At 43.8% G+C, this 23,609-nt stretch overlaps 1 protein-coding gene across 1 annotated transcript in view; it reads left to right on the top strand.

Annotated features, from left to right (window-relative positions):
* The window catches only part of LOC143964275 (dual oxidase maturation factor 1-like), a 99,821-nt gene extending 82,918 nt beyond the window's left edge, over positions 1-16,903 (top strand). The window contains exons 6-7 of the mRNA XM_077473979.1: positions 9,710-9,924; positions 16,365-16,903. Of these exons, the coding sequence (XP_077330105.1) occupies positions 9,710-9,924; positions 16,365-16,540 (391 nt within the window). The 3' untranslated portion in view covers positions 16,541-16,903. The remainder of the gene's footprint in view (positions 1-9,709; positions 9,925-16,364) is intronic.
* Positions 16,904-23,609: the final 6,706 nt, after the last annotated feature.

Raw genomic sequence — 23,609 nt, forward strand, 5'->3', positions numbered from 1 at the left:
TTTCCATAAAATGTTTATTTATTTTCAAAGAAAAAAGTATAACAAGCATGACTTGATGTACTAAATAAGTAAAGTACAAGTCGATATCACAGACAATAACAATGGAAATAATAGTACAGGTGAACAGTCGGAAAGAGCTTAGTTTCAAAGTGGAAATCGGAGGTGAGTCCTTCCCAGCATCTCCTGTTCAAACTTAACACAGTGCTATGTCCCCTACTTCTCAACTCCTTTCCGTTTCCTCTCCAAGATTGCAATCACAATGAGTGTTAAGGGGTATCTGTGCAGTGGCAAATTGCTCGTCTCGGGGATGTTCAGTCGTCCATGGCAATCGGGTTGTTTCCCCAGGGTATAATGGAGGGAAGTGGTGGGTGGGCGGTAAAACTTCAGCCAGAAGAGAGGCGTAGGGGGCCGGGGAGGGGTTCACTCCGTCAGTGAGAAGTCATCAACCGTTCTCGGGGATGGGTGTCTGCGTCAAAGGTCTAATCCCCGTGCAGTGGGATAGCCAAGTCAAAAAGAAATAAGGAAAGGGTAGGAACAGGAGAACAGCAAAAGAGGAGATGGGGGGGTAGGTAGTGGGTGCATAGGTTAGGGAGGGGGTCTTCTCTCCGGGCTCCCCCATTTGTCCATGTGCAGAATGAGGGGTGGGAACGATAAAGCAGTCTAGCTTAAATAACCTGGGACCGAACGATCGGTGTGAGTCGAGGCGGGGGGGGGGGGGGGGTTCCCTAGATCAGACGGGTGATTACCCATTAAGTGAAGTACTAGTCGGGTTGGCCCCGGAGTTTAAGGGGTTACTGCTTTGAAAAATTATCCATCTATCCCAGATCTGTGCGAATTTGTGTGGGGAGTCTTTAGCAATGTAAATGAGTTCCTCCATCTCAGCTATCTTTGCTACCCTTTTTAACCAGTCAGTGGTGGAGGGGACAGTGGGAGATCCCCAATGGATAGGAATGCAAAGTTTGGCAGCGTTGAGCAGATGCAAGCCTAGTGAGTGCATATAGGAGCGGTTTGGAATTGAAGTGTGGTGTAGGAGCATGCGAGCTGCTGTAAAATCAATAGGGATGTCAGTAATGGAGCTGGCTATGCTATGCACCTGGGTCCAGAAGTTCTGGATACGGGGACACGACCACCATATGTGTAGTAGGGATCCATCAGTACCAAAGCACCTCCAGCATTTGTTAGGGATCTCTGGGTTAAACTTGTTAATTAGAGCCGGCGTTTGATACCATCTGGAAATAAGTTTGAAATTGTTCTCTTGGGTATGCATGTTCAGGAAACCTTTATGCGTGATGATAAAGATTTTTTCCCACTCTTCTTCCGAGATCTCCATTTGCAGATCCCTTTCCCATGCTAAGCATGCTTTCCAAGTTTTTGGTGATTTGGACTGGGAGAGGAGTGAGTGGGCCATCGAAATTAGGTTGCGCTGGGGAGAGGCTTGTGAACAGAGGGTCTCAAAAGGTGTCAGCTGCCTAGAGAATTCAGCTTCTCTATGGACCTTTTTAAGAAAATGGCGTATTTGAAAGTAAGACCATTTAGGTACGGGGGGAATATCCCTATCTGTCGGGAGTGCAGAGTAATCCAGGATCTCCCCATTTTTATAAAACTGATGCGCAAACATTTATTTATGTGGCCAGTTATTTTTAAGAAAGGTTACGGACATGCCAGGGGGAAACACGGGATTAAGCCGAATAGGCATGAGGGGCCCAGGATTGGATGAGACATTGAATTTTTTGCAAGCTTCTTTAAAGTTGGTCAGGGTAGCGTACACAAGGGGATGTTCTTTAAGGGCCTTAGGTACAGAGGAAGGGGGGATCCAGGGTGTGTGGTTGATGGGTAGGTTCGAGAAAGCGTTTTCTATAGTGACCCAATCCTTATCCGACCCATGGGCTGACCAATCAAAGATTCTGACCATTTGGCAGGCAAGGGAATACAATTTGAGATCCGTAAGACCTATGCCTCCTGCGGGTTTAGGGCTCGTAAGTTGACTATAGCTGATTCTTGGGCGTTTATGTTTACATAAAAATTGTGTGGACGCGCGTTTAAGGTGCACGAAAAAGGAGGCAGGGAGTTGGATGGGAATTGTCTGTAGAAGATACAGGACTCTAGGGAGCACATTCATCTTAAGAATAGCTGCCCTGCCAAACCAAGAGAAGTGGGGTTTGTCCCATCTTCGTAGGTCTTCAGTGATGGAGCGTGACAGCGGGAGGAAGTTTTTGGAGTATAAGTTGGACAAATGCTTGGGGAGTTGAATTCCTAAGTATGTGATAGCTTCCTGTTTCCAGGAGAAGGGGAATGCGGTTTGGCATTGGGATACTAGGTCGTTAGGCAAAGTGATGTTTAGAGCGTTGGACTTTGAAAAATTGATTTTCAAGTTGGAGAGTTTGCCAAAGATTTCAAAGTCCTTGAGCAGATTCGGGATAGACATTAGCGGCTCGCTGAGGAACAGAAGGATGTCATCCGCGAATGCCGCTAACTTATGAGTGCGTCCTGCTACCTGAATTCCCCTGATGTCTTCATTAGATTGTAAGCGTCGAAGGAGAGGTTCAAGCGTCAAGATAAATAGAATAGGGACAGAGGGCATCCCTGTCTCGTTCCATTTCGGATGGTGAAGGCATTTGACAGGTGGCCATTAACCCTTATGCTTGCAGTGGGGGTAGCATAAAGGGACAGGATTAAAGTCATCAGTCTGTTGGGTAGGCCTAAGTGTTGGAGTACTGCAGCTAGGTAGTCCCAGGCCAACCTGTCAAATGCCTTCTCCGCGTCCCGAGACAGGAAAAATCCCTTTTCATTGTGGGACGTAAGCCAGTGGTGTAGGTTAATGGCCTTGGTAGTGTTGTCCCTGGCTTCCTTGCCAGGGACAAAGCCCACCTGATATTTGCCAATAAGAGAGGGGAGGAGCGGGAGTAGGCGGTTGGCCAGTATTTTGGCAAAGAGCTTGATGTCTGAATTAAGTAGGGAAATGGGTCTATAACTGGTGACCGAGGAAGCGTCCTTCCCTGGTTTGGGGATGACCGTGATGTGGGCTTCTAAAAGCCGATGGAATGGAGTTTCTGAATTGCTAAGGGAGTTAAAGGCCCGCAGAAAGGGTGTAGTGAGGATCTCTGTAAAAGCCTTGTAATAGGGGGCAGACAGACCCTCCGGTCCCGGGCTTTTGCCTGGTTTCAATTGCTTGATGGCCTGCCTGAGCTCCAAATCTGAGATGGGATTGTCCAACTCAGAGGCCAGTTCACTTGATATTTTTCCGGGGCTATCTTTCTCCAAGAAGTTCGTAAGGAGCATTTCCCTGTGTCTTTGGGTCGATGGTGTAGTTGTTGGGCTGTGTAGGTTGTAAAGGCTCTTGTAGTATGTTTCGAATTGGGACGCTATATCCTCCGATGATGTGTGTGCAGTGCCCCCTGGATCCTTTATGGTGTGAACAGTAGTGGAAGTACGCTTGGTGCGGATGGCCTGGGCTAGGAGTCTACCATTTTTATTGCCCTGTTCATAGAACAGTTTCTGGTTGAGAATAAATTTACGATGAGTTTTACGGTTCAACGCCTCCTGTAAAAGCTTTCTCGTGTCAGTCAGGTCTTGAAGTGTGGCCTGCGCTAACGAGTGTTTGTGGGCTCGTTCAAGCTGTTGGATTTTGTGGACTAATTCGGAGATACGGGCTTGGTTTGCTTTTTTTCGTAATGCGGCAAGTTCTATAAACTTCCCTCTAATGGTGCATTTGTGGGCTTCCCAGATCGTTATAGGGGAGATCCCGGGGACTGTATTTTCTTGGAAATAGTGATTTAGGCTGGATGAAATAGCATTTAGATCTGTCTCAGAGGAAAGGAGAGAAGCGTCCAAGCGCAAAATTTTTGTGGCCCTGTTTTGAATCGGGAGGGTAAGGAGCATTGAGATCGGGTGGTGGTCTGCAAAGAGGAGTGGTTCTATCCTAGCCGATTGGAGCAGTGGGAGGTCTCTTTGGGAAATGAATAGATAATTTAACCTGGAATATCTGTTGTGTGGCGTGGAAAAAAAGGTGTAATCTTTTGTGGTGGGATGTAGAGTGCGCCAAGCATCGTGTAGTGTGAGAGCTTGTAGTAAGGTTCTGACCTGCCGTAAAGAGCTGTAGGGAAGGGAGGACGTACCCGACGAGGAATCCAGGAGGGGTTGGAGTACAACATTGAAGTCGCCGCCCAATACAGTCAATCCCGCCTGAAAGTTCGTGAGAAGATCCACGACCGTTCGGAAAAAACTCACCTGCGCCGTGTTAAGGCTGTAAATGCTTGCTAGAGTAACTGGTCGGTTATATAGGGTTCCCTTTAAGAAGACGTATCTTCCATCTGGGTCGATAATATAATCTTCTAACTGCCATGGGACATGCCTAGCGATAAGGATTGAGACACCCTTAGTTTTTGCAGAGGGGTTTGTAGAATGGTAAACTGTGGGATATTTTCGACTTAGAAAGTTAGGGACCTGTCTAGTACGGAAGTGTGTTTCCTGTAAGAATGCTACATCTACTTTCTGTTTGGATATAAGGTTTAGGATCTGGCTACGTTTTTCGGGGATGTTAAGGCCTTTCACGTTCTGAGACCAAATTTTTAGAGTAGAGGGGCCCAGGGTAGGGGTTGGGTCAGACATAGTTGTGTAAAGTAAAGTGGGCGAAATCGCGTGTGGTAGTGTGGCCGAGCTCTGCGATCAGATCAAGCGGGGTGATGTGCGGGCAATTAAGTGTAAGCCCAGTGCTAGTAAGGAGATCCTCCCCTTGTGGGGTGACGTGCGGTTTGGGGGAGGCCGGAGAGAAATATATGGGGGGGAGGGAGCGAAGGGTGTATAAGAAAGAGAGTGGGGAGGAGGGTAGAGGGGAAAGATAGAGATAGGAAATGTAGAAGAGAAAGAAGGAGATGAAGGGAACAAGGAAGAGAGAGAGCCGGAGGGTTGTGTAGCACAGCTACCTTACCCTGACCTAGTGCGGTAAGTCCGGAATGGGTCAACAGTCGGTGAGTCCGTCCGTTGTGCGAGTGCGTGGAAGGACGTCCGGGTCGTATTCTTTTCGGGGGCCGGCCAGCGGGAGTCCTTGAGAAATGTCCGTGGGTTTAGTAGGAGCCTGCTATATTAAGTAAGCGAGGAAAGATGATAAGTTATAGCACCACGACTGTGTAACCTGTGATAAACATAACAGTAAAACAGCAACAAAAAGAAAATAAAACAAGGGGGGTCCAATAACAGTACGGATCCATGGAGCAATGCTTCATATTGAGAAATGGAGCCGTGAGAGATATGCGACATGCAAAAGCTAACATGTGTCTATCAATCCCCCCTGCTCCTAATAACGCTATGGTCCATCTTATGCGTAACCTGACACATATCATTCAGTCCCCCCAACCTCCCCCCCCCCCATCCCCCCCACCATCCCCCTCCCACCCCCCACATATTCATCTTGGCAGTTCAAAGCAGGTATCAGGGACCCCGCTGCCTATCCCAATCATGAAATAGTGTGATATGGCATCAAATCGCAGGCAGATTCGCGAGAGAGGTCCTCTTCGAGTTGGCGGGATGCAGCAGCCTGGTCTTTGGAAGGGTCCTGCTATGGGAGCGGGAGAGAGAGGGAGCACACACAAAAAAAAAATTTGAAAAAGAAAAGGGGGGGATGGGGGGGAAGAGGGGAGATGTAGCAGAATGGGGGACCACTCCCCCCCCCTCCTCACAGATATTAATGTCAGTACATGCAAAAAGAAAGAAAAGCCCCTTAGCAAAATAAATCCAGCCGTGACTTATGAGGAAGTAAGCGTTCTACACACGAACCAACAGGTGTAATTTGCTCAGTAACTGTCATCTGATCGTGGCAACTGATCAGGCTAGGTAAGTAGCTGAAGTCATGTGGGACATATGGGTTCAAGGGAGGGGGGGAGAGGGACACCCCACTTACCAAGGCAAAAACAGAGACAAAAATGGGGGTGTACGATTAAATAAATCAGTGCCAGTGTATCCCCAGCCCTCCAGTTTGGGAGGGAGGGAGGGAAGATCTACCAAGAAGCATCGGGACCGAATGAGAATCCTGAGTAAAGTAAACAAGGGTGCATGAACCCGCAAACTAGAAGTATGAAAAGTGACGATGAATTAAGGGCCATCTGGTCGTGCTCGCCTGTGAGCCGGTGATGCAGTAGGGCTATTGTAGGCCCTGTCACCATGTTCCCTTTGCTGAGGCGGGCTCGGCGATGATGGTCTGCGCCGTCTGATATGGAAATCATCTTTCTCAGGGATGGTGTCCATCGAGTCAGATCTGTGAAGATGGTTGGAACGGAAGGCTTTGTACCAATCAGGCAGATCAACCGGAGGCAACTGAAGCGCATTGCAGGACCCGAAACAGTCGCTGAAAGTCCAAAAGGGAATCTCCACTTGTAGGGAATGCCTTTGTGGCGCAGAACCTCCAAAAGGGGGCGCAGATCTCTCCTGTTTTGTAGAGTTACGGGAGACAGATCTTGGAAAATCTTCACTTCTGTTCCCTGGAACAGCAGCTGCCGTCTGTCTCTGGCCCTCCTCAGGATTTCTTCTTTAGTTTTAAAGTTAACTAAGCAGCAGACAACATCTCGGGGGGGGGGTCTGTATCCCTGCCCCTGGGTTTCAAGGCTCTGTGCAAACGTTCAAATTCCAGGGAGGTTTCTGGGGGTCTGCCTAGGACATCATTAAAGATCTGTGTAGTGGCCTGGGTCAGATGTGCGGGTTCAACATTCTCGGGGATGCCTCTTACCCTCAAGTTGTGACGGCGTCCCCTGTTGTCAAGGTCCTCCATGTACCTGTTCATATCTCTCAGCTGTGCGTTATAGGAAGAAGAGGTATGCTGCAGCTGCCTAATGGCGGAGTCATGGCGGGCTGTTGCTTCCTCCACATCAGATACTCTGGTGTGCATGGCCTGGATGTCCCTGCGGAGCTCTCCTATAGCCGCCGAGAGGGAGTTCTTGATGTCTGTGGCTACATCCCGGAGGTCCGCCACAGTGAGTGTTTGCCTGCTGTGTGGGCTCGGCGGTCCGTCCGTTCGTGGGGAAATCTCCGCCGACGGTGAACTCCTGGAGGGAGATGCGGCCTCCGGGTAGGCCTGAGATGAAGCCTCGGCCTCGCGTGATCGGGGACGGAACAGCTCCGGTATACCGCGCCCCGTCGGGGCTTCGGAGCTCCTCGGGGAGCGCGAGCGGGATTGTGAGCGCTGTCCCCGTGATTTCCCCATTGAAATGCGGTGGTGGCTCCTGTAGTGAAGGCTTAGAAGGACTCCCGCGGACGGAGCTTCACTAACATGCGGCCATCTCATCCCAGCTCCAAGCCACGCCCCGTGAACTTTCTAAACACTAGTAGTATCCATTAGGAAACCCCATAAAAGAAACCCACCTACAGCAGCTTTCTCCACATTTTTAGTTTCCACCCTCAACACTCGAAACGAGCCATCATACATAGCTGGGCCACTAGACATCACTGTATATGCTCGGACCCAGAAGCCAGAAATACAAAATTTTAGATCACTATGTGAGGTCTTATGTGAGGTCTTAGGTGAGGTCTAGTGGTTGCGTATGATCACTCGTTTGGTGTGTTGGGGGTGGAAGTCAGAACAATGGAGAAAGTTGATTCAGCCAGTGGGTTTCTTGTACAGTATATTGTGGTCTGCAGTTTGTTATTCCTTAGAAATGCTGTGGTGCCTAGGAAGTTCATATACAGTATGTGCTTGAATAGTCAATTTTGATTTCAGGGGGAACACGCTAAGTAAAAACTGCTGTGTTATAAATGAATTTTTTAACTGCTTCACGCCAGCACCTCTCAGCTCTCTTTAAGAGGTTTATGATACCAGGGGGTGGGGCTTAAGATCACGTGAGGTCACATAAGAATCTCAAATTTTGGGTGAGGTCTTATGTGAGGTCACATAAGACCTCACATAACAAAGGAATAAGAATTACAATTGCAACAATTACAGCAACAAAATTGTCAGTACAGCATAAACATTGCGTTAAAAACCCAAAGAGAAAGTCTCTTACAGTACAATGAGAAATAAACAAATAGTCTTTCAATCAAAGAGCAATCCCCAATTCTGGTCTTCAGGCACCCATCAATCACCCAAATGAATCATACAATTGCACCTTCAGCAATGGGATGTACTTCATTCAATGCAATAAGTGCAACCAGGAATACTAAATTGGAAAAACAAAGGACAGAAAATACTAATAAAAATGAATGAAGCTACATACAGTAGACTCACCAGAAAAAAACACAAGGTAGAGGATTACTACACACCTGTGGGACATCATTTTTCAGAACCAGATTATGATATGGAAGACATGATGCTTTTATTCCTAAAGGTGCTTTAGAAATACTTTACTAGGGGAGTAAAAAAACGTTTGAACTATAAATGATAATACTGTTTAATAAACAGATTAATGTAGACTATATCTTTCTAGATCACAATTACACATTTGTATGACCATTCTCAGCTCTGGGACCCTTCTTTCCGTTCCAAAGCTCACTTCTTCACTCCTTACCCAACTTTTTTTTTTTCAGAGAATTTTGTCTTTGCAGATTCTCTTATTTCATTTTGCTAAATCTTTGTGTATCATTAAAAAACAAAACAAAAAAAAAAAATATTAACTGATTAGTGGTTAGAGAAAGGGTCCTTTCACACGGGGCGGATCAGTTCTGATCCGCCCCGTGGATATCCGTTTGCTCAGCGGGGATCACTCCGCCGATCCCCGCTGAGCAGGGAGATGACAGCTCCGTCTCTGTACACTGTGCAGGGATGGACCTGTCACAGCTCCGCTCTCCCCTATGGGAGATCGGATGACGACGGACCGCAGTGCCCGTCGTCACCCGATCTGATCCGCAGACGGATGGAAAAATAGCTTTTTCCTCCGTTACACTTTTTCGGATCTGAGCGGGTAGGATGTCAGCGGACATGTCACCGCTGACATCCGACGCTCCATAGAGCTCTATGGAGCACCCGTTCAGGTCCGCCTGAAAAACTGACAGGCGGGCCTGAACGGGACGTCAGTGTGAAAGAGGCCTAAGTAAAAAAAGTTGTAGCAAGTGCACTAATTTGGCTGCAATCACATTGAGTACAAACTATGAAACATACAGTTAATAGCAATGCACATTGAGCAGTCTCACCTGGAGGAAGCAACACACCAGAAGCCTAGACATTGCCTTTAGCTGAAGACTTTCAGTGAGCCTTGTACATACAATGCGTTTTGTTGGCAGGGGATTGTCTGTTGACAGACTGTTGTCCTAAAATCTGACCATTAGTATGCTCCTTTTGACAATTGTTGGCAGGCTAGTAAATTTTTTGCGGACAACAGTCGGTTGTCTGATTTTCGTATGGTCAGTACACAAGTCTATCACACAAAAGTTGAAAGTATAAACATGCATGATCGGAATCAATGCTCACCAAACAAAAAATTAGAGAAGGGGGCGAAAGGGTGGCGCTCAAGAGCTGAAATTCCTTGTAGTATGTCACTATGTTCATGTTTGTAGCCCAACAATTGTGTACCGTTAGTATTCAAGGCAAGATCCAGACACACGCCCTTAAGACAAAAATCAGATGTTAGGTTGGCCAACAATCAGATTGTATGTACGAAGCTTAAGTCTACACATGCACTTTTTCTGTGGTAGAGATACTTGGCTGTAAATCAAGTTTGGAAATGATTCCATGCTTTTTCTGAAGAAACAATTATATTTATTGTGTTCCTATATGTGTTCTTTTTTTCAGGTGTGCATTTTGTGCATGGATTCTCAGCAATGTCCTTTTCTGTGTTCCAGTCCCTCTGTATGGAATTTATATGATGTTTGCAACTGCAGTGTGTATAATATTCTCGCTCATATCATTTGCAACAGTTAGACAGGTACCTATATGCAACATCCATTTTGGAACTTCTATTCTGCGGACAAGATTTGGGTTTTCCTTCTGGATAAGTTTTGCCACAGGTAAATTGTTTTATGTACTGTACATACGTATTGTTTAACCTTAATTTCAGGATATATATATATATATATATATATATATATATATATATATATATATATACCTGGGGGTAGCAAGCCAGTTTATTGAAAGCATCCAGTTAATTTATTTTAAAGGATATGTTTGTTTTAAAAAACAAGAACAAACATGTCATACTTGCCTTCTCTGTACAGTTGGTTTTACACAGAGTGGCCGCAATGCTCCTCTTCTGGGGTCCCTCAGTGTCGCTCCTGGCGCCTCCTCTTCTCGAGTGCCCCAATGGAGAGCCGCTCTCCCTCAGGGCAGGGTGCTCCCATGTCCTGCTGCTGCGTCCATTGACATAGACAGCAAGACTCTTGTGTCATTGGATTTGATTAACAGCAATGGCTGCCCTGCTATCAATCTATCCAATCAGGACCTGAGTCACTGGCTGGAGCTGGTGTGCTCATCCCAGTCACTGGAAAGACCGGGTTCCAGTAAGTAAAAGGGAGGCTCTGGGGGGCTGTTGAATAACAGCAGAATGCATAGAATGCATCAAGGTGAAAAACCTTGAGAGTTTACAACCCCTTTAATCACGACTAAGCAAAATGACAGCTTACTTCATCCAAAGTAAATAAACAGTCCAAAATCCTGGTATTGATAATTAAAAAGTAGTCTCATCACTAGTCTTCGGTTCCATACAGGGGTTAGGCTCCTCCAGAGTAAGAGTGCCAGGCAGGCCACACGTGAGTCAGCAGCTCGTGTCTCAGTTGGTCTAAGCCCTTGTACACGCGGTCGGAGATTCCGACAACCAAATCCGTCGGATTTGGTCCGTCGGATCTTGTCCGAAATTGTTGCATACACACGGTCGGACAAAGTTGTCGAAAAATCAGATCTTTCAGAACGTGATGACGTAATTTCGTTACGATGGGACTATGTTCAGGCTAGTAGTCAATAGCTTTAATGTAGGAATTTGATCTGAGCATGTGTGGCACTTTGTCCGATCTGAATTCTCTACACATGATTGGAGTATGTCCTATCGGACCAGTTTGTCGGAAAATATTTCCAGCAAGTTGGAAAATTTGGTCCGATGGATATTCCGACGGAAACAGTCCGATGCATACCACACACAGTCGGATTATCCGACAACACAGTCCGATAGGACACATTCTGACGGATTCTTCTGACCGTGTGTACAAGGGCTTAGAGCTCACACTTGCTGGACAGCTTCGGAGACTCTCTCACTTCCTTGACACAGGTGCTGATTTCCCTCTGCTGCCTTTCAAGCCTCCCACCCCTGGGACTTATTTTGTAGGGATTTAGTAGGAATTTTGTAAAATAAGCTGTGTTTGTATCTGTTAATAATGGTTTTAGTGTATTTTTTGCCAATATATTGGTTAAATAAACATTTGCGCAAATACCGCAAGGTCTAAAAAAATCAGTAGCACCTTTTTATTCTAGAGGTCCTATGCTTTCAGAAAATATATGGTTTTAGGGGTCTTTCAAATTCTGAAAGCTGTAAGGGAAAAATAAAACCTTATGATTTTTAGAGAAATTTGGATATTTACACTTTCGCGTCTGTTCATTTTTCCCATTTCGCGAAAAGGCGCAATTTAAAAGTTACAAATATTTGTTAGTTATTCACTCAATACAGGTTAAGCTTTTATATTTAGTATGAATTTTGTAAAATGTGCTGTTTTTATCTGCCAATAATGGTTTTAGTGTATTTTTTGCAAATATATAATACTGCAGGGTCGAAAAAAATCAGTAGCACCTTCTTTTTATTCTACTTATCATGTGCTTTCAGAAAATATATATAGTTTGGGGGTCTTTCACAAATTCTGAAAGCTACAAGTGAAAAATAAAAAACAAAATGAAAGATTGCAAAAATGGTCTGGTCACCTGAGTGTATGAAATGGAGCACAGAGCCTGGCAGCGAAAGGGTTAAAAGAGAAGTATGGGATTTTTAAAAAACATTTTTAGAATCATACTTACCTAGGTGGATGATCATCAGTCCAATGCTGCATCTGTCCCCCGCTAGCTCTAAGGCCGCGTACACACGCGCGGACTGTTCGCCCAACTTTGTCCGTCCAACAGTTTCGGCAAACAGTCCGCTCAAACTTAGCATGGACGGACATGGCCACACACGACGGACGAACAGTTTGCTGAAACCGTGCGCGATGACGTTTCGGCACGCACGACGGATCGAAAATTTCGACGTCCAATACACTGCAATGCAACCTTCCGACGTGGAAATCCTTTCTGAGCATGCGCGAGACTTAGTTGGCCGAACAAGCCTACACACGAGCGAACAGTCCGCTGAAACCTTGTTTCAGCGGACAGTTTTTCGGAATTTCCGTAAGACCTTGTTCGGCCAACTGTCCGCTGAAACTGTCCGCTGAAGCCCCACACACGAGCGGACTGTCCGCCCAAACACTGTTCAGCGGACAAGGTTGGGCGAACAGTCCGCCCGTGTGTACGCGGCCTTAGGCTGAGGACAGAGTGATCAAACACTGCTGATCACTTAGTTCTCTGTGCTCTGTGAGCAGAGCACTGATGACTGTCAGTTACCGCTGTCTGCTCTGCCCCCCCCATGCTAACAGGAGTGCCGGGCTGTGGAGGGGGCAGGTTGAGGCTCTCAGCGGCTTGCTGAGAGGCCAAGCCAGGTGCTGGTACAGGTTTGTGGGTGGATCCCAACCATATTGTCACAATCTTTCCTAAGTCTGGACCATTTCTGTGATGTCAGCCAACAGCGGGATTCAGCCCGCTGTCTGCTAAAAACAGGTCACAGGAGTGCAGAGCAAACTGCGCTCCTGTGATCCACAGGAGATGTACAGCCAAGTGAGACCAACTTGGGAGATAAAAATCTAGCAGAGGCCCTCTAAAACGTATTTCAAAATGAAAGTGTCTCTAAACCCAAAAACAAATATGTAGTGTATTCCAGCATCCCAAATCTTAGATCTGGTGGGCCGGCTGCATACTGCTTTTATTTTAATTTTTACTTGGTGGTCTGGCCAGTAAAACACTTTGTCTTATGGCGTGTATACACAAGCAGAATTTCCGACAGAAAAAGTCAGATGGGAGCTTTTCATTGTATATTCAGATCGTGTATATGCTTCATCAGACTTTTTAAGTCGAAAATTCTGACGGACCTAGAAAGAGAACATGTTATAAATTTTTCCAACGGAACCAATTCCTATCGGGAAAACCGCTCGTCTGTATGCTGTTCCGACGTGCCAAAAAATGACGCATGCTCTGAAGCAAGTACGAGACGGAAGCTATTGGCTACTGGCTATTGAACCTTTTTCTAGTCCCGTTGTACGTGTTGTACGTCACCGCGTTCTTGGCGGTCAGACTTTGGTGTGACCGTGTGTATGCAAACAGCTTGAGCGGAATTCCGTCGGAATTCCATCGGAGAAACTATCAGAGTTTATTCCGATGGAAAAAACTGCTTGTGTGTACACGGCATTACTCTGCATAACATGTTAGCTGGAGATACAGTGCTTTGAAAAATTATTCATACCCCTTGAAATTTTACACATTTTGTCACATTTACATTTTGGGTTGTAACATATTTTATTGGGATTTTATCTGATAGACCAACACAAAGTGGCACATAATTGTGAAGTGGAGGGAAAAAGATAAATGGTTTTCAAAATTTTTCACAAATAAATATGCAAAATAGCTCAAGCTCAAAGATGGAGAGCATCTGTGATCATCATTTTTCAAGTCTTGCCACAGATTCTCAGTGGGATTTAGGTCTGGATTTTGACTGGGCCAATCTAAGGCCCTGTACACACGGTCAGACATTCCAACCATAAAATCCGTCAAAATTTTTTCTGACAGATTTTGTCCGAAACTTGTGTTGCATACACACGGTCAGACAAAGTTGTTGGAAAATCTGATCGTTCGGGAAGAGGTAAGGTTCGTTGCGTAAGACAGGACTACATAGAGGCTAGTAGCCAATAGATTTGATCTTGTAATTTAATCTGAACATGCGTGGCACTTTGTCCATCGGAATTCTCTACAAAGGATCAGAAAAAGTCCGATCTGATTGTGTTGTCGGAAAATTTTAGATCCAGCTCTCAAACTTTTTCCGTTGGGATTTCCCAGGGAAAAAGTCAGATAGAGCCCACACACGATCGGATTTTCTGACAACATAATCCGATTGGACCCTTTCTGTCGGAAAGTCCGACTGTGTGTACATGGCATTAGACATGAATATGCTTTGATCTAAACCATTCCATTGTAGCTCTGTATGTTTACAGTATGTATGTATGTTTACAGTCCTTGTCTAGCTGGATGATGAACCTCTGCCACAGTCTCAAGTCTTTTTCAGAGTCTAACAGGTTTTCTTCTAAACTTGCCCTGTTATTAGCTCCATACTACTTCCCATCAACTCTGACCAGCTTCCCTGTCCCTGCTGAAGAAAAGCATCCCCACAACATGTTTCACGGTGGGGATGGTGTGTTCAGGGTGATGGTGGGGTTTGTTTTCCTGACACCGCATTTTGCTTTTAGGCCAGTAAGTTCAATTTTGGTCTCATCTGACCAGAGCACCTTCTTCCACATGATTGCTGTGTCCCCCACATGGAGTCCCGCAAACTGCAAAAATGACTTCTTATGGCTTTCTTCTTGCCACTCTTCCATAAAGGCCAGATTTGTGGAGTGCACAACTAAGAGTTGTCCTGTGGATGAATTCTCCTACCTGAGCTGTGGATCTCTGCATTTCCTCCAGAGTTGCCAGGGGCCTCTTGGCTGCTTCTCTGATTAATGCTCTACTTGTCCAGCCTGCCAGGTTAGGTGGACGGACATGTCTTGGTAGGTTTGCAGTTGTGCCATACTCTCTCCATTTCCAGATGATGGATTGAACAGTGCTCCGTGAGATGTTCAAAGCTTGGGATATTTTTTTTATAACCTAACCCTGCTTTAAACTTCTCCACAACTTTATCCCTGACCCATCTGGTGTGTTCCTTGGCATTCATAATGCTGTTTGTTCACTAAGGTTCTTTAACAAACCTCTGAGGGTTACAAAGAACAGCTGTATTTATACTGACATTAAATTACAAAAAGGTGGACTAATTAGGTGACTTCTGAAGGCAATTTGTTCTACTAGGTTTTAGTTAGTGGTATCAGAGTAAAGGGAGCTGAATACAAATGCACGTCACACTTTTCACATATTTGTAAAAAAATAAAAAATAATTGGAAAACCATTTATGATTTTCATTTCACTTCACAATTATGTGCCACTTTGTGTTGATCTATCACATAAAATCCCAATAAAATTAATTTACGTTTTTGGTTGTAACATGAAATATATGGAAAATTTCAAGGGGTATGAATATTTTTTCAAGGCACTGTAGGCATTAATTTCTTATTCACTTTTGTAAAGTCCTTATAAATTTACTTGTCCATCTAAAGCTACCCTCTTCAGACAGGGCTTCTGGCCAAGGGTGTTTCCTTTGCTCCTTCATTGATAATAGAGCAACCCTAAGACAAAGTGTTTTATTGGCCAGATCACCAGGTGAAAAAAATAAAAAAAAATAAAAGCAGTATGTAGCCACCAGATCTAAGGTTTGGAATGTTGGAATACAATACATCTTTGTTTTTGGGTTTAGAGACACTTTAATTTTGAATAAAGTTTTGGAGGGCCTCTGCTAGATTTTTATCTCCCCAGTTGGTGAGGGTTTCTCCTTATTATTTGTCAGGACTGGAAATTAAGGGCCATTTTTGCAATATGGAAACAGACAAAAGCAAAATCATATTTAATAGAGTAATGACAATGCTTTTATTGCCAACTGTACCTTCCTGTCCTGGTGACAACCTCTCCTCTTTATTTCTTGTTTGGACATTGCAGGGAGAAGGAAAAAAATCTCTTCAGTGGGGTCAAAGGCAGAAGTAAAAACTAAATTTCAGGCCCCTTTCACATGGGTGCCCACACTAAATGGAATCTACTTGCTCAGCCGGGAATCTCTCCGCTGATCCCCACTGAGCAAGTGAATGACAGGTCCATGTCCCCTCTGCTATGCAAAGAGGACAAAGACACACTCCAGCTCTCCTTTATGGGGCATCCGATTAGAAATGGACCGCCTGTTTGTTTCCATCTGATGCCATCTAATCTGATCCGCTGGAACGTGTGGGGAATAGGACCACCATCCATCTGTTTTTGGCAGAGAGGATCGGATGGCGGCGAGTGTCAACAGACATGTGTCCGCTGACATCCACCGCTCCATAGAAGAGACTAGAGGGTCTTATCAGATCCATCTGAACAACTGACAGGCGGACCTGATCTGACAGCCCATGTGAAAGGGGCCAAACTCTTTTCAAAAAAATATCACTGTAGAAGTAGGCTCTATATTTCCCAGAGACTTCCGATTATTATTTATTAACCTTATATTTTGTAAGGTCCTTTTATATTTACACGTTATTTTATTTATTTTTTTCAGGTTTGGTTTGTCTTTTTATTAGCATTACCCTCTTGACAGTACACATAAAGAGCCCAGCCTTCCTTCGTCATTTATTCAGTGGTCGAGATAATGAGGAAGTTTGCCCCAAGTCTGAAAATGAAGAAGGTGGTGGTGTGATTGACAATGAAACAGTTACTATGATGACCCAGTTGTAATCAATCAGCTGCTTTCCAAGACTTACATATCTACCAGATGGACTTCTGTTTCAAGTTGATGGACTTTAATTTTGGTTTGTAATTTGAGATTCTCAGTAATTCAGAGTGTTGGGGTAAATCAGAATGTTTGAATAACTGAGACATATTCTAAATGTTACTGGAAACCAACAGTCTACAGAAAAGGGTTGCAGAAGTAACAACCTCCTATTGAGTTCATAGACCATTTTGGTCTCAGCTCTGACCCTGAATGAACAACAGTTGTCTCTTCAGCCCTCACAGTATTTTTGGAAGCATCTTCATGGTTCCTAAACATATAGATTATTTTTATTGTGTGAGATATTTTCATGTATAGTAGGCTTTTTTTTTTAAATGAATAGTTGCTCTGGTTTACATTCACTGGTAAATTTTAAAGGATACCAATCCTTCATCAGGCAATTTGTTATACCTTGCTCATAGTTCAATAATCATATCATATTACTGTGTGGCCTGTGTTCAATGGGGACAAAGGCAACTATACTTAAAAAATTCCATATAAAATAAATGAACATGTGCTAGGCCAATGAAAACATTTCAAATTTACTTTTTTTTATCTGCATTTCCTTGTTTTTAATTTAATTGACTTGTGAATATTTGGAAATATTGACATCAATGGGGTAATTCCCAATAAAGGTAAGGTGAACATTTACTTAAAGCGGTTGTATACCCCTTTTTTACATTTTTACCTACAGGTAAGCCTATAAAAAGGCTTACCTGTAGGTAAAATTAAGATCTTCACTCTGCATGCTGCCGCTGACATCAGCGGCGCATGTGCAGTGAAGGTCCGGAGAAGGTCCGATGTATCACGTTGGAACTTGTTGGAACTTGTTGGAATGAAGAACTCCCGCACGCATGCATGGGAGTGACATCATCACAGCTCTGGCCACTCATAGCATCGGAGCCGCAAACCCGAATAAAAAACGCAGAGGGGAAAATGTCAGCTCCCTCAGCGGTGACCAGGATGTGATGCCGACGCTTCATTCTAAGGTAAGTATTTCATAATGAGCTAGTATGCATGAGGACCGCAACACAGTATTAACACGCAGCAAAATCCACCTCTATCATCAGGAGCTCTGGTGAACACCAGTTAGTACTTAGACTCCACACCTTAAGTGAGCCCACATCATCCATCAGGACGACCTGCTTGTATATACGTATTCTGCAAATATTGATTTGATTTGAATTTCTCTTCTGTTTATTTGCTTTCTATTTTCTTAATTGATAAAAAATAAACTATTAACATTTCTATTCCTGAAAGCATTCTTAATTTTCAGCATTTTTTTTTCACACCTGCCTAAAACATGGATAGCCAAATTGGCTCTGTAAATTTGCACCTTTCTTCTGGTCTGGTAAATGTTAAAGCCACCAACTTCACCCTCCGTTTGCAAGTGGCAAATCACTGGGTGTTATTTACTAAAGGAAAATCCACTTTGCACTGCAAATGCACTTGAAAGTGCACTTAAATTGCAGTTGGAAGTAAAGTCGCTCTAGATCCGAGGGGGACATGCAAGGAAAATAAAAAACAGTATTTTAGCTTGCACATGATTGGATGATAAAATCAGCAGAGCTTCCACTCATTTCAGATCTACCCCTTAGATTTAGAGCGACTGCACTTCCAAGTGCACTTTCAGTGCAAAGTGGATTTGCCATTCGTAAATAACCCCCACTGCCTTATAAGCAATTCACGATTATCTGCTATGATAGGCCAGGCACTCTTGATCCTGCCTGTTTATCCCTGTACATATTTAGCACACCTTCAATGACCTTCAAGTGATTAGTGTAGACTAAAATTATTATTTGCATATGATGGCATTTGCTCTTTGTTCAACCAACTGACATGAAAAATGAGTTTAACAAATCCGTTCTTTTGTGATGTCTTTCTGTTCTGCCTCCCTTCATTCAGCAGACAGGGAGACTTGCAGTAAAAGGGCAAAAAAGAAAGCGTGTTTTTTTTTACAGAAAAGACAAACCCCAGCCACAGGCTCTTTTTCCTAAATGTTATTTTTTCTCTTGTGCAGAACGATTTTATGTTTAACAGATGTGCATACTTTTTCAAAAGTTTTTATTAAAACAGTTAAATAAATACACTGTGTTTTGATGTGGTGTCTACGTTTATTTATAGAAAAGGTGTTGTCATGTGGCAATATCCTTGATTGTCTGGGAAGTCATCTGCTAGTAACAAAGATTGCAGCAATAAATATTTATATTAATAGCCAGTAATGGCTGGGTGGAAAAAAAATATAGTATGCTTGCAAAGTTAGAATTAACTGTTTGCCGACCAGTTCACGGCGATATAAGTCGGCAGAATGGCACAGCTGGGCGAAACCCTGTATGGGTATATCTTCCCCTATAAGAGCTGTCAGAGGGTACATGCACGCCGCCGGAGGAGCGGGCCCACTGTATGGCAGGGGACCCCAAGCGCATGGCCAGCAGGCACAATTGTCACCGGCCAATCGCGATTGTATGCACGAGAGACAGCAAGGGGATTTGTGTGTAAACACACAAATCCCTGTTCTGTCAGGGGAGAGGAGACGTATCGTTTGTTCCTACTAAGTAGGAACAATGATACATCTCCTCCCCCAATCAGTCCTATCCCCATACCGTTAGAACACATCTAGGAAACACACATTTAAGCCCTTTATCGCCCCCTAGTGTTAACCCCTTACCTACCAGTGACATTTACACAAAATACAGCACTGATCGCTGTATAAATATCAATGGTCCAAAAAATGTGTCAATAGTGTCCGATCTGTCCGTCAGAATGTCGTAGTACCGCTAAAAATTGCAGATCAACGCTATTACTAGTAGTGGTCCCAAAAATGTGTCAAAAACCGCAGAGGTGATCAAATACCATCAAAAGAAAGCTCTATATGTGGGAAAAAAGGACGCAAATTCCATTTGGGTACAGCATTGTACGACCGCCCTATTGTCAGTTAAAGTGACGCAGTGCCAAATTGTAAAAAGTGCTCTGGTCAGGAAGGGGGTGACATCTTCTGGGGCGATTGTGATTAAACAAGCAATACAGCGCCATGAAAAAGTATTCATACCCCTTGATATTTTCCACATTTTTTCATGTTACAACCAAAAACATTAATGTATTTAATTGAGATTTATTGGGATTTTATGTCATAGACCAACACAAATATGTACATAATTGTGAAGTGGAAGGAAAATGATAAATGGTTTTCAAAATGTTTTACTAATAAATATGTGAAAAGTGTGGCATACATTTGTATTCAGATCCCTTTACTCTGATACCCCTAACTAAAATCTAGTGGAACCAATTGCCTTCAGAAGTCACGTAATTACATGTAAATAGTAATAGAGTCCACCTGTGTGTAATTTAATCTCAGTATAAATACAGCTGTTCTGTGAAGCCCTCAGAGGTTTGTTAAAGAACCTTAATGAACAAACAGCATCATGAAGGCCAAGGAACACACCAGACAGGTCAGGGATAAAGTTGTGGAGAAGTAAAAGGCAAGGATAGGTTATAAAAAAATATATACCAAGCTTTGAACATCTCATAGAGCACTGTTCAATCCATCATCCGAAAATGGAAAGAGTATGGTACAACTGCAAACCTACCAAGACACAGCCGTTCACCTAAACGGAGAGGCCGGGCAAGGAGAGCATTAATCAGAGAAGCAGCCAAGAGGCCCATGGCAACTCTGGAGGAGCTGCAGAGATCCACAGCTCAGGTAGGAGAATTTATCCACAGGACAACTATTAGTCATTATCTCCACAAATCTGGCCTTTATGGAAGAGTGGCAAGATGAAAGCCATAAGAAGTCCTGTTTGCAGTTTGCGACACTCCATGTGGGGTCACAGCAATCATCTGGAAGAAGGTCCTCTGGTCAAATGAGACCAAAATTGAACTTTGGCCTAAAAGCAAAACGCTATACGTGGTGGAATACTAACACTACACATCACCCTGAACACACCATCCCCACCGTTAAACATGTTGTGGGGATTGCTTTCTTCAGCAGGGACAGGGAAGCTTGTCAGAGTTTATGGGAAGATGGATGGAGCCAAATACAGGGCAATCTTAGAAGAAAACCTGTTAGAGTCTGCAAGATACTTGAGATTGGGGTAGAGGTTCACCTTCCAGTAGCACAACGACCCTAAATACATAGTAAGAGCTACAAAGGAATGATTTAGATCAAAGCATATTCATGTGTTAGAATGGCCCAGTCAAAGTCCAGACCTAAATTCAATTGAGAATCTGTGGCAGAGCTTAATCTATTTTGCAAAGAAGGTGGTCAAAAATGTCACTATCTAGATGTGCAAAGCTAGCAGAGACATCCCCAAAAAGACTTGCAGCTGTAATTGCAGTGAAAGCTGTTTCTAAAAAGTATTGACTCAGGGGGCTGAATTCAAATGCATGTCATACTTTTCACATATTTATTTGTAAAACATTTTGAAAACCATTTATCATTTTCCTTCCACTTCACGATTATGTGCCACTTTGTGTTGGTCTATGACATAAAAACCCAATAAAATATATTTATGTTTTTGGTTGCGACATGACAAAATGTGGAAAATGTCAAGGGGTATGAATACTTTTTCAAGGCACTGCATGCATATATAAAACTAAAGGACATGCGCTTTTTAACCCTTTCTTACCTAGAGGTCATTGATGCCTAGTGAAGGTCAAATTTATCAACAATCATTTTATATATAATATGCATACCTGTAATACCCATACTTTTTATACAGTTTTCACTGACATAAAAGGCTTTTATTTGGTACCCTTTTTATGTAAAACCCTGTTTTTTTTTTTTCGTTTTGTTTTTTTATTTTAGTTTTTTTTTTGGGGGGGGGGGGGGGTTCTATTTTGCTGACAAATGCAATTAAATGTAAAAACAAAAAAAACATATCTACTGTAAGTTAATATTAAAATTAAAGTGTTACCCTGCCAAATACCTTTTCTCATCATCAGTAAAGTACATAGCAGTTTTGTGAGTGGTCCCAAGACTCTGTATTATCAGCAGATGTATTGAGAACAGTAAAAGAAGGGGAGGATCAGAGAAGACAGGATCATGCATACTTTTTACACAATGCAGAGGATTAACCCCTTAGGCTCCACAGTGAGCATAACAAGCATGCTTTACTGCATATACATTGAGTTTATTGTTGTGGGTTTAGTAATACATATGGTATAGCAGATGAACACTGCTGCCTGAAGGTGGCAGTATTTGTGTGCTAAAGATTTTCATTTTTCTCAATTAAACAAGCTGACTTGTCATAAGACAAAAATAGAAAATTACATTTCACACTGTAATGTTTGGGGGTTATAGCTCCACGGGACCAAGTGCAAAGCCATTTACATTTTAGCAAAAAAGGTGTTTATTTTTCTTCAGGCAAAAAACAAAGAAATGCTTCCAGCAGCAAAACAAAATACAACACAAATGTCAGAGTGTCTTCAGCACAAAAACAGCATAGACAAAATATAAGAAAATACACAGTTCATTGATGGGACTTTACCCAATGGTTAGCACTAGGGATGGGCTGAACGGACCCCTGTTCAGTTCGCACCAGAACTTTCGAACACCGCAAAAGTTCAGACCAATTAATGAAACATATTAAAGTCAATGGGATCCTAATGTCAAAAGTGTCCATTTTGAAGGCTTATATGCAAGTAATTGGGCATACCATGGTTATAGAGGGACAGTGATTTTTTGATTTTTAAAGTGAACGCCTAAAAGTCCTTCCAACATAGTGCCTGGGGAGTCCCCTTATGCCCCGTACACACGAGAGGACTTATGTCCGACAGACCTCCAAAGGAGTTCCGCCGGAGTTCCGACGGAGTTCTGGCGGACTTTTCGACCGAACGGACTTGGACACACACCATCACACCAAACTCCGACGGAGTCGAACGTGATGACGTACGACTGGATTCGAATAAGGAAGTTCATAGCCAGTAGCCAATAGCTGCCCTAGCGTCGGTTTTAGTCCGTCGGAATAGCATACACACGAGCGGATTTTTCGAAGGGGACCGGGTCCGGCGGAGTTCCGTCGGGAAAATTTGAAGCATGCTTCATTTCTAAAGTCCGTCAGACTTTAGCGAAGCTAAAGTCCGTTGCAGCCCACACACGATCGGATAGTCTGACGGACTCAGTCCGTCGGACTTTGGATGTCGAAAAGTCCGCTCGTGTGTACGCGGCCTAAGTCTACCTGTAAAGTGGCAGATCTGTACCATGTCTAGAATCTGCTGCAGCTATAATTGCATTTATAAAGCCCCTCCAAAAAATACCTTTTCCCTGCAAGCAGCCTTTATTTTACTCATCAACAGCTGGGGAGGCAGTGTGTATGATGAGGCCACAATGTAGTGCACTGGGAACAAGATTAGAGATTTTTTGGATACATTCTGGTGTCACTTTGACTTTGTATAGAAGTAACGGGTACGTAAAAATTGGTCTTTGGGTGTCAGTGGCGCCTTCCCACCGTATAGAGATACTCTTGATGAAAATAAAAATTGGTCTTGCCGTAAAAAATTGCAATAATATGCACCTGTCAAACAGGTGCAGAAAAATTACTCTTTGGGTGTTGGTGGTGCCTTCCCACCATCACCCTATAGAGGTGCTCTTGATGAAGGCAAAAAAAAAAAATGCAATGATTTGCATATGGTTGGTGTTTTTGCCACATTTGATGTGCCTGAGACAGAGTTTGCAGATAGCAACAGTGCGATCTGCAGCAGATGTGTGGAAAAGGGCCCAGACAGCTGAGCTTTGGGGAGTGGGCCGGGAGATAACAGCTGCAGAATGTGATGGAATAGGGTGGCTGCTCTCTACTCTCTTGATGTCGGCTTCCTTGGGGTTGTGCCACCTCACCTTCAGTTTTCTCCTCTGCTGAATAGATGTGGACAAGGAGGCAGGTTTATCCACTCTGGCAACTACAGGGGACTGCAAAATTATCTTGCTTGCGTGACAGAGGATGAGGAGAATGAGGAAGGTTTAGTAAGCCAGTCCACCATCTCCTCTGCATGCTGTGGCTGGATAACATGGGCAAACTCACTAAATGGTGCCCATTGAAA

Source organism: Lithobates pipiens, unplaced genomic scaffold (genome assembly GCF_037356315.1).
Source record: "Lithobates pipiens isolate NorthernLeopardFrog02 unplaced genomic scaffold, aLitPip1_a1.2 Scaffold_8, whole genome shotgun sequence".
Taxonomy (NCBI): domain Eukaryota; kingdom Metazoa; phylum Chordata; class Amphibia; order Anura; family Ranidae; genus Lithobates; species Lithobates pipiens.